General features: G+C 52.6%; 1 protein-coding gene across 1 annotated transcript in view; it reads left to right on the top strand.

Moving 5' to 3' along the window:
- The window catches only part of LOC114007534 (colorectal mutant cancer protein), a gene marked incomplete at its 5' end in the record, with an annotated part of 66,981 nt that overhangs the window by 40,265 nt on the left and 14,801 nt on the right, over nt 1-11,915 (top strand). Inside the window, 1 exon segment of the mRNA XM_027771203.1 lies at nt 10,186-10,349. Within this exon segment, the coding sequence (XP_027627004.1) occupies nt 10,186-10,349 (164 nt within the window).

Raw genomic sequence — 11,915 nt, 5'->3', positions numbered from 1 at the left:
TTAAAATAATAATAATAATAAATTAAATTAATAATTTTAAAAAATAGCATCTGCTTATTTGTAACCTGATCTGGAAACCCTGAGGAACTGTAGTTTGGGACGGTTAGTCTGCCCTGAAAATTGTCCCCTGGCCAGTTGATGTAACAGGCTGGGTACTTATTGCCATTTCCCTCCCTGCTCTTTATTTGATCTGGGTAACTTCATTTCTCAGGAGAAGGTCATGATGAGGGTCACCACTGAGAGCCAGTCTCCGGGCGAGGCCTCCACATCTTGAACATGGGCTCACTGGCATGCTCCCCAAGGCGGCTGTGCGACTTCTCCTAGAGGTCTGCACCTGGTCAGATAAGACCGGCGTGCACATGTTAGCAGGCCAGCATGACCAAGGAAGCCACCTGAAATCATTCTAGAACCTTCCTTAGTAACCTTGGGTGAAATTAAGGGTTACAACTCCTCTTCAGCGTGTTACTTTGCAATATTTTCTCAAGTTCTACTCTTTGGTACTTTTTCAGCCCCAGAAGAGACTTGGGGTACACGGTGGAAACGGAGAGCCTGACCTCCAGCATTTTCTCAGATGAGCTCCTGTGGTCGCTGGGACTCATGGACTCGTCTTCTGAAAAGCTGCCCTTATTTTCTAAACAGACCGTGTGTCCTAAGGTTGATTTGGTTTTCTTGGTTGTTTGAAAAGTATGACACATTTTTCCTTAAAGCCAGCGTAGTGAAGGAGTGCTCGGCCTGCTAGAACGAAGCCCTGGACCTTGCCAGGGTACGCCAGCCCCACCCCCGTGAGCCCTGCTGTTGGAGAGCAGCCTGCAGCCCACACCTTCCTCCTCCTGGCCATCTGGGGATCCTCCACTCCCTTTCCACTGAGGGCCACAGGGACTGGGCCAAGGCTGGTGGTGGGCCTACTGTGTGCTGGCGCCATTTGTGCCCCAGGGCCACAGAGCGCCTATCTGAGCAGGGGTTCTTGGAATGGAGGTTGGTGAGCTTGGGGAGAGTGGCAGGAGGGCCGACAGCTGGACAGGAGCTGGGGAGGGTGACAGTGGACATGCGCCTCAAGGTCACAGGGATGGGGTTGGGGTTTACCCCTCCACCCCCTCTGCTGCTTCAGGGTCACTTCTAGAAGTACAGAACGAGCTTAAAGCCTTCCTTGTGTTTTGCCAAATGGCCACACTCTCTCTACCCTGAAGGTTCCTGCCCATCTTCTGTGACGCTGGCTGTTACGTTATTTTAAACCTGTACTAGGCCAGACTGGCATGGTGACTACGGTGGCTGGCATGGCCAACTTCGTGGTTTGAGTCCCAGGCCAGCTTAGAAAACACCCCAGGCGTGTGTGCAGGTGTGCCTGCCCAGACCCCCAAGGAGAGTGGAGGAAAAGGGGTTGCAGCAAGGCCATGCCCCTGGGGGTGCCTGCTCAGTTTCCCTCTCTGTCACTGATGAGTACACTTGAGTAGTCAGTGATCAGGTAAGACGCTCCGGGGTGGCTGAGCGTGCAATCCCAGGTTATCCAGCCTCTGTCCAGAAGCCACTCCAGCACTGGGTGTGCGCTGGGAATCCGTGGGGCTGCCGTAGGTGGGCAGGTGAGTCCTAGAGGGGCCCCACGTCCATGGGGGCTCAGCCCCTGGAGAACAGCTTTGTGACAGTCGATATTAGCTTCTCTTCTTTAGCCCTTCGTGTTTATGAGCAGGTTTGCAGCTTTACAGAAACAAAACTGAGTCAAAAATCCAGTGAGACGACAGAAAATGGAAACAAATCTCAGGCAGGTAAGAGTTTGCTAAAATGCAAGCCTTGTTTTCTCTAAGGAAAGAAACACAGACATCTGTGAAGTCAGGCCTGGGGGACTCAGCGGACAGGGACCTGTGTCCTCGGGCCGTTTGGATGCGTGGGCACGCCTGCAGGAGAGCAGCCCTGTCCGTAGCTACACTGAGGGGCAGGTCGTCTTCATGGCCTCCATGTCAGTTAGACTTCAAGCCTGCCTGTACGGTTTCAGACCTTCCTGCTGCAGTGAGGGGTTTGCTTTCCCCTCGATATTTTATTTTAAAAAGCTTGAGGAGCCAGTAGGTGGCATGCTGGTTGAAGCGCTGGACACTCCCATGTGGCCGGTAACAGTTCAAATCCCAGACCTGGTGGCTTGCTTTCCCGCTTTCTCTCCCTGTGTCTCTCTCAATCTCTCTCTCTCTGGTCAAATTAAAATGAATGAATAACATTAAATAAATAATTCTCTCTTTTTTTGGAGAGGTTTTTGCTATAGGGCGCATGCGCTTGCCAGAAAGACAGAGACAGAGAGACAGAAAGTGAGAAATCACCCCCCAGGGGAGATGGCCATGCCACAATCCCTTCTCCTCCATTCTCCTCTCGGGATCTTGGGCACACACACCCTGTGTGAGTTTACACCACCGGGTCCAGGACTCGAACCATGGTGGGCTACATGGGAGTTCAGCAACATAGCCATTACACTAACTGCTGGTCCCAATAAATAATTCTTTAAAAAAAAAAAAAAAAAACTTAACTTCCAGGAAATGTAAAATGTGCTCCAATAATTGAACTTTATCTAAACAATTGTTAGCATTTTGCCACATTTTATTTTCTCCTCTCTGTCTCCCTCTCTCATTTTTTAGGTGTATAATTTTTTATTTTTGAGAGAGAGAGATCATTTCCTAGGGTATGTGCACTTGCCAGAGTGACAGAGAGAGACAGACAAACAGAAAGCGAGAAGTCACCCCCCCCAGGTGCATAGCCATGCCTCGATCCCTTCTCCTCCATTCTCCTCTCAGGATCTTGGGCACACATGCACGCGCACTCGGCATGAGTTTAAGCCACCGGGTCTGGGACTGGAACCACAATTGTTACGCCATCCACTGGTCCCAGTGTATAATTCTTTCTGAGCCCTTTGAAATAAGCTGCGGGCACCCCGGCCTTGCACCTCTGAACACATCAGCAGAAGCCTCCGAGGTCAGGCGCCTTCTCCTGCCTCAGCACACTGCTGTACCCGGGCCACGAGGCCAGACGCGACGGGCCGTAGCTGTGTGCGGTCTGGACTCATCTCCTGCTGCCCCACAGGTGCCTTCTGCGGCCGTGGCGTAATCCAGGGTGCGTCCAGGCTCACACATTTTATTTAAGTGCCATCTTTACTGTCCTTTAGTCCAGACCGGTCGCAGCCATCTTGTCCTCCGTGACAACATTTCCGGGCGGCCAGGTTACTAATGCACAGTCCCTCCGTCCACATGGCCTGGTGGTCCCCTTACTCGACTTGAGGCCACGTGTTTCATTTTGGCAAGGACATACCTGGGGGTGTGTCCATTACCGTGCTGTCCCGGAAGCTTCCTCATAGCAACTCACTCTGCGCTGTGGTGTCGATGGTCTCCGTGGGGACAGGTGGCGCGGGCAGGAAAAACACGGGGGCCCCGCTGTGGGCACTCGCCTTCTCCCCACAGCCCTGTCTTCGTGGCACTCGGTCCTGGTCGGCTCCTCTGTGGTTCTGTTTCCTCGGTCCTCCTTGTAGGAGGGCAGAGGCTGCTGGAGCAAAAGCAGCACCCCTGGGGTCCCCCTAGCGGCAGGAGCTGAGCTGTGAGGTCCCAGGGCCCCGCTGGCCCGTAGCACCCTTGGGTAGAGGACAGGGTCCATGCTGTTTGTCCTGTGTGGCACGTCAGACAGTCAAAGGCCGAATGCCAAGGCCATGAGAACGCAACCCTTCCTGGGAGTGTCCCTGCGGTACACCTTAGCGGTCTCCAGCTGTAACTTCCACTGAAGGTTTGTGGAAGAAGCCATGGGAGGGACCAGCAGTTAGCGTAATGGCTATGTCGCTGGACTCCCATGTAGTCGACTGCGGTTCAAGTCCCGGACCTGGTGGCTTAAACTCACGCCGGGCACATGTGCGTGTGTGCCCAAGATCCCGAGAGGAGAATGGAAGAGAAGGAACTGCAGCGTGGCCATCCCCCCTGGAGGGTGATTTCTCGCTTTCTATCTCTCTGTCTCTCTCTGTCTTTCTGGCGAGTGCACGCGCCCTATAGCAAAAACCTCTCAAAAAATAAAAAAATACAAAAAGCCCCGACAATCTGGGCATGTGTACGTGTGAACCTGCGACTAGGGATTTGTGATCCGTCCCTTCAGACTGTATCGGAGTCTGGGCGCCGACGTCTGTTCCGCCTGTTGCCAGAAGCATGCCGTCTCCCTGAGACTGGGATACACCCCGCTTTCCGACGGAGGAGTCTGTTTTTTCTGGCTGCCAGGAAGCTCAGAGCAGTGGCAAGGGCAGCCCCGCCACTGGTCGGCCCCACTCCCTTCCCTTGCTGGTGGCCATTGCTGCACTTCTGGAAAGCGGAGCGGTGTGAGCGAACTGCCCGAAGGTGTGTGTTCGCCTCCTTGTGCCAGGGAGACAGAGGCTTCCTTCCCGGGGAGCCCTGCCGGGGGCTGGGTGCGTGGGTCGGCCTCGCCGTGCCCTGCGCTGGTGTTCCGTGACAGGTGGCTGCAGCTGGAGCAAGCAGTCGTCCCTGCCCGCTCGCGAGGTTCCCTGCTGTCTCCTCCCTCCCGCGCCCACGTGCAGGCCGGTACATAGACCCCAGTGCCTTGGCCCCGACGTCCTGTCCTCTACTTCCTGCACTGCCCGCTCTCGTCTCCCCCCCTCCCTGAGCTCCTGCTAACTGTAAAACACACATCGGTCTCCTCCTTGGCCGTTACTGGTCACGCGGTTCGGTGGCATCAGACGCACAGTTAGTATCACCATCCACTTCCAGAACGCTCTCGTCCTTCCCGGCATGAGCTCTGTGCCCACTGCCTGATGGCTGCCCGCCCGTCCCCCACCCTGCTCCTGCTCATGTCCGCTCTGCTCGGCCCACGCGTGCCACCTACACACCTTCCAGAAGTGGGACCCTGCAGTTCGGCCCCTTGTTTCTGGCTTCCTTCGCTCAGGATATGTCCAAGGTCCGTTCATGTCGTAGCACATACAGAACGCCTTGCATTGTAAGGCCGAGTAACATTTGACTGTGTGCATGTGTGGGTGCACGCTTGGGTGCCCACCCTTTGCTTGGTGAGTAATTTGCCGTGACTGTTGACGTGTGCGTATCTGTCTTCCGTCAGATGCGTGTACCCAGGAGTAGAACTGCTGGATCGGAGAACCTCTGGGTTTCCCTTTTTCCTGGAACTATCACGCTGTTTTCCGTTCAGACTGCAGCATTTTACATTCCCACCAGCAATCCACAAGGGTTCCAGTTTCTCTGTATTTCTGTTATTTCCAGGTTTCATTCGCTCGCTCATTTCTGAATAATACCCAGCCTTTTTTTTTTTTTAAGTTTGTTTCTTTAGAGAGAGAGAGAAATGCATACACACAGGCACCCCCACAGTTCTCCACACCACAGTCCAGCCCAGGCCTCAGCACACGTACCGGCAGGTTCAGGGAGGTTCTGGGACCTGACCCAGGGCCTCTCCCAAGTGGCTCCAGTTGCGTTACCGCCATGCCACAATCTGGCCACCATCTTCATTGTTGTGTGGGTCTTTTAAAATTCATTCTGACATTTTTCTTTTGGGGAGTCTTTATTCCATTAATGTTTGATATAAATAATGATATTTAATGATTTAGGTTCTTCTGATTTACTTTTTTTTGTGGTTCTGAGGACAGAAGTCTGACTGCTTTTCCCTATTCCCCAAATCCCTTCCAGAGGGCCTGGGGTGAGTCACACCCACAAATATTAATAGATCATCTTGCCCCAGTTGATTACAGGACTCTTCCTACATCCCGTCCCTGGGATAGTATCCTTGGGATGGGTGAGTCACGCCCACAATTATTAACAGACCTTTCTACTCCTTGGCATTAGGACTCCTCCTCCATCCTGTCCTTGGGACAGTATCATGTGATATATACACGCCCCATTAGCTCTCCTAAAGTACGCTTTTTTTTTCCAGAGAGATTTTTGCAAGACTAGCATCTGGCATGATGGCTATGTCACTTGACTCCCATGTAGTCGATCATGGTTTGAGTCCTGGACCTGGTAACTTAAACTCACACCAGGTGTGTGTGCATGCGTGCCCAAGATCCTGAGAGGAGAATGGAGGAGAAGGGATTGCGGTGTGACCATCCCCCCTGGGGGGTGATTTCTTGCTTTCTGTCTCTCTGTCTGTATCTTTCTGGTGAGTGCACACACCTTACAGCAAAAAGCTCTTCAAGAACCAGAAAAAGAGAGAGATTTTTGCTATAGAATGTGTGCGCTCACCAGAGATACAGAAAGAAAGTGAGAAATCACTCCCCGGGGGGAAGACACTGCTGCAATCCCTTCTTCCTTCATTCTCTTCTCAGGATCTTGGGCACGCGTACACACATGTTCCATGAGTTTTAAGTTGCCATGTCTGGGACCCAAATCGTGGTCAACTATGTGAGAGTCCAGCAACATAACCATTCTGCCGTCTGCTGGTCCCTCGCTAAAGTTTCTTTCTGAGTGTGTTGGTGGGCCTTTGGGAGCAGGAGCTATGGTGCTGCCCCACACAATGTGAGCCTCTCAGAGTTGGGGGCAGTTTCTTAGTCGTCTTTGTACTCTGCCCCTAGCTGAGGGCAGGGCTCGGCAAGTACGAAGGAATTAGAGATAGTGGTCGGCCTGTGGCCCTCCTGCTCCCTGGACCCTCACATCTGCAGGAAGCCGCCCAGGTGCCCGCTGCGTCCTGCTGAGAGCCCTCAGCAGACACAACCAGGATGGTCACTGCATCAGGACCTGTGCCAGGGAGCCCAGTACGATGTGGCTGAGTGGAGCCCCTTTCCACTAATCCACACAGAAGCACTGAATGATGTGCTCAGAGGACCAGGCCATGCCCTGAGGCACAGGAACACTCAGAGACTGGCGTTATGGTCATCGAGGGCCACTCCTCACTGGACTCTCTGTCCTGAGTGGGTAGTGAGCTCCTGCCCTCTTGTACTCAGGGCTGAGTCTGGAACACGGGAAAGTAGAACCTAGAAAATGTGCTGCTGAGACAATACATGTATGTGCACATGTGGTCTGGCTTGAACCCAAGTGTTGATATACAGTGACGTGACGTGGTCAACTAATCTCTCCAAAAAATAAAGAGGTGTGTGTGTGTGTGTGTGTGTGTGTGTCTGTGTGTGTGTCTGTGTGTGTGTCTGTGTATGTACACACATATGTGTGTATGTACACATATATATGTGTGTGTGTGTGTGTGCGTGCGTGTGTGCGCGCGTATGGTGTTTCCATTTGCGAGCTTCACTTGTACAGCAATGAAAGCATTAACATACAAATATCCTAGCTACCTATACTGCAAAGCAGTATCTTTCCAAGGAAGCCACATGTGTTATTCAGATTCCAATAGGGCACAAAGACAGAGAGGGAAAGTGAGAAATCACCCCCTGGGAGGATGGCCATGCCAAAATCCTTTCTCCTTCATTTTCTTGGAATTTTGGCAGAGACACCCAGCATAACTTTCAAGCTACCAGTCCTAGATTTAAACTGAGGTTGGCCACATGGAGCGTTACCTCCTGCCACTTTCTGGCCCCTAATTCATGTCTTTAAGGAGCTCACTTTGCCCCCAGTTTGGAGGGTGGTGGGAGGACATGGTTACAGTCCAGGTGAGACTTGTTGTTGCCTTGATCCAACATGGTATCAGCAGTGATGGTAAGAGGAGGTCAGTTTGGGCATGAGTTTTAGAGGCTGTGGCCACAAGATGGATTCCATTTAGAATATGAGGCAAAAGAGCATCAAGGTGGCCTCAGAGTCGACTGAGTAACTGGTAGGTTGGTGGTGCCATTGCCGGAGATGGGCGCCATCAGGAGCAGGTTGGAGGAGCAGTTCGGATAACTGTGTAGTAGCTTGGAGTAGGAGCTCCAGACTGGTCTCCTCTGTACACAGAGATCTCTAGCCAGGTGAGGATGGCTAAACTCTCCTGAGGAGTCCTGTCCTAAGGACTGAGAGCTTTCCAGACTCTCTAGAAGGCAACAAGTACTGAAAACAATTGGCTATTTTAATGTATGAAATACATGATGAAAATGAAGAGTAACGAAGAAGGGGGACCAGCAGTTAGCATAATGGCTATGTCGCTGGACTCCCATGTAGTCAACCGCGGTTCGTATCCTGGACCCAGTGGCTTAAAACTCACGCCGGCCACATGTGCATGCGTGCCCAAGATCTTGAGAGGAGAACAGAGGAGAAGGGATTGTGGCGTGGCCATCCCCCCGGGAGCTGATTTCTCGCTTTCTGTCTCTCTGTCTCTCTGTGTCTGTCTTGCGAGTGCACGAGCCTTATAGCAAAAACCTCTCAAAAAAAAAAAAAAAAGAGCAACGAAGAAGGCAGATGGTGATCTGTCCTGTCGACGTCAGGCTGGGTGGGTGTGGGTGTACCTGGGACAGCACCTCTGTCAGCGCCTGCCTTCTGTGTCGTGGTAGTTACACAATATGGCACTAAGCAGGATCCAGAACAGCAGGTTAAGAAATGTGCATTCGATGCCAGCAGGTGGCTAAGGTGGCTTTACTCCCACATGGCCTAATGCCCTTGAAATCCCAGACCCAGCAGTTTGAAAATCACACCAGGCATATGTGCATGTGTGCCCAAAATCCCTGGAGAAGAAGGGATTGTGTCACGGGCGTAGCCTCTCGGGGGTGATTTCTCACTTTCCCTCTCAGTGTTTCTCTCTGTCTCCAGAGAGTGCATGCACCCTAAGGCAAAAACCTTAAAAAAATAAATTGTATTTGACTTTGAGGGGATGTTTCTACCGACGAAGTTATCTTCTAAGATTTATCTAGCTCACGCCAACCCATGGTATGGTGGTCAGGGTCATTGGATCCCATATGGCTGACTATGTGGTTCAAGTCCCAGACCCAGCAGCTTGAAAAACATTCCAGGCACTGTACATGCATGCCCCAAATCCCAGATGAAGGGAGAAAGAACTGCAGTGTGACCATGCCTCATAGTAGATTCTCTCTCTCTCTCTCTCTCTCTCTCTCTCTCTCTGTGTATTTATGTATGTATGTATGTGTGTGTCTCTCTTGGATGAACACATGTGCCCCCTGGCAGAAACTGAAAAATAAAAGGATATATATATAGGTCAATTAATGATTACAGTGAATTTCCTCCCCTGACCAGGCCCTAGAAGTCCAGCAGTTAATAGTAACCCAGATTTTTAAGTCAAAATCGAATTGTTAGAATTGTTTACAAGGCCCAGCCACAGTGGCAAGTGCTGGTAAGACCATGGCCGAGGCCACCTGGGAGGCCCAGCTCCACTGCAGGCTCACCCTAAAGTGGGGTGCCACCTGCCTATAGTCTCAGCTCTCAGGAGGTGATGCAGGAAGATTGCAACATAGCGAGGCCCTTCCTTAAAAAAAAAAGAAAAAAGAGAGAATTAGTTGTAAGGCATCTATACAATACTAGAGCAGTTTGTTATTTTTTTTCCTGGGAAAGGGCAGGTTTAACGACAGGTTGGTTATGTGGGTACCAGGGCAGTTGTGATTTTAAGCTCTCTGGGGCCAGAACTCTGTGCACCGTGTCTCTCTGGACACGCCTAGCATCTGCTCATAGGAGGTACTTCATTCTTTGTTTCAGCCACGGGACCTTCTTAGCTACGGCACTGGAGATGGTACTTATCCAAATGGCTGAGCTTGAATGCTGACCAGAGGCTTTGTCAGCCTCGGGTGGGGCAAAACTTCTTTGTTTTCACTAAAGAAACTCAAGATTTGTGGGACCAGCAGATGGCAAAATGGTTATATCACTGAACTTCCACGTAGTTGACTGTGATTCGAGTCCCAAACCCAGTGACCTAAAACTCACGCCAGATGCACGTACGTGCATTCACAAACTCTGAAGAGAAGGAACTGTGGCGTGGCCATCCCCCGGGGGGTGATTTCTCGCTTTCTGTCTCTCTGTCTCTCTGGCGAGTGCACATGCCCTAAAGCAAAAACCTCTAAAGAAAAAGATAAAAGGAAGTGAAGATGTGGCTGCCCTTGGCTGACCTAGAACAGAATTCAGGGTGGTGCGGCTCTAGAAAATGGCCACGATCTGAAACTCCTTTGAAAGGGGCTTCATGAGGACAGCAGGCTCCAGAGGCCACGCCGGCAGCCTGTGGGATTAGGCCGTGGGCGCTGCACGTGAGGTGTCAGCTCCGTGGTTGTGCCTTTTACCTGGGTGGGTCCCTCGTGAGCTGAGCCGCACCGGCACCCACCCACCTGGCCGCCTGACCCAGTCTGTCCTCGTGTGCTCGCAGATACCTGCAGTGACCTGAACTCGGAGCTGCAGCGGGTGCTGACGGGGCTGGAGCACGTCGTGTGCTGCAGGAAGAAGAGCAGCTGCAGCCTCTCCGTGGCCGAGGTGGACCGGCACATCGAGCAGCTCACCACGGCCAGCGAGCACTGCGACCTGGCTATTAAGGTAGGCCTCACCGCCTGCTGCCTCCTGACTGCGTGCGGGCGGTGGCCAGCCCCCTCCCACGCAGGGCGGTCGTCTGGGGTACCTGCTGCAGACGAATGTTTGAGGGTCGAGCTGGGCATTGCCCTCGCCAGTAGAGAAGCAGGAGCCCCCTTCGTTTTTGTGCTGAATTACTTTAGAGAAGTCATTCTAACAGTAGTTACGATTGTCGGCTTGGCAGCGAAAAGTGCAATTCACTTGGAAACCGTTCGCCCACGTGGTTTAGTGTGGTTTACCAGGTAGCACGCAGATCTGCAGGTTTAGCTTGGGAGTTCTGTTAAAGCTTTGAGGCAAGGCCGCTAGAATGCTATTTTAGGAGTCAATTCAAGGGGGAAGGTTCGGGGCCCGTTTGAGTCATCTGTCCTCAGCACGCCTGAGCTGGGTCTCAGCCATGCCTGGCGCTACTTCCATGTTCCTGCATACATGAGGCAGGTGAGAGGAACATGCCACACCTGCAGAGCCGTCACGCACAGTGGAGAAGCCAGCCTGCCATTACTGGGCCCTGGTGTCTTTGTACGGCTTCACCAGAGTCCAGTGACCTGGGCTCAGCAGTTCCCACTTAGCATCTGAGAGGGGCCAGTGCACAGGGAATGTGTAGGCCCAAGTTCCTGCTAACAGAAACCCGGGAACAGAAACATCTGACGTTGCCAGGTAAAGCCCGATGCCTGCTGATAACACCCGGTTCCCCACCTTTGTTCATCTCTGCTGCAGATACACAGTGGCTGTGGTTTGCAATGGGGGAGGCAGTACTATGCCGCCTGCTCTGCAGTCTCCCGGGCTCCTCCAGTTGAGTGCAGTCTCGGCTTGGGTACCAGCCCCTGCCTTGGCACTGGGAGGGGAGGAGGCAGTCAAGGACTCTGCCCGTCGGCAGGGGCAGAGCAGGCCTGGAGCAGAGCCTGGTGGGATAAGAGTCTTGAAATTGAAAGGAAGAACGAAGCATAGCACGGGGAGGGCAGCCGGGTTTGGTCACGGTCTCATCCGGAAGCCAGCGTGGACACCGAGAGGCCCGTGCCCTCTCTTTAGTGACCGAAGCCTGCCACTGCCCTTCGGCCTCCTGCGGCCCCGATTGCCCCCGAGCGTTTCCCCCGGGTCCTGTCAGCTGGCCTGTCCTTCCTTTCCCCAAGGACCATGAAGGAGAATGACGACTCACTGAGCTGATAGAATGAGTTCTTTTTCCTAATTGTATGCCTGCTTCTTTTCCATTAATACTGTGTTGTAAAGGCATTTTTAAGAGCTCTCGCCTTTTGGGTTCACAGCTGTCTTGCTAATTAATGAAATCCTTGCCATCTTAGAAACTTCCATAATGGGTTTCCTCTTTTCTGTCACGGAGGTTTATTTTTATCTTTCACGTCTTGGGACAGAACCTCCTTTGCACAGTCTGGATTCTGGTGCGCCACTAAAAGTTGGCAGTGGTGACGTGACCGTCTTGTACTGAGCTGGCACACGGGAGGCCTGTGGTAGGGGCGTCGGCTTAGACGTTTCTCACGGTGGGCCTGGCGTCCTCAGGCCTGCCCCCCGCCTGCGGCCTCC

This window comes from Tupaia chinensis, unplaced genomic scaffold (assembly GCF_000334495.1).
Source record: "Tupaia chinensis unplaced genomic scaffold, TupChi_1.0 Scaffold000195_1, whole genome shotgun sequence".
NCBI classification, from domain to species: domain Eukaryota; kingdom Metazoa; phylum Chordata; class Mammalia; order Scandentia; family Tupaiidae; genus Tupaia; species Tupaia belangeri.
This window is presented reverse-complemented; position numbering and strand designations above follow the sequence as displayed.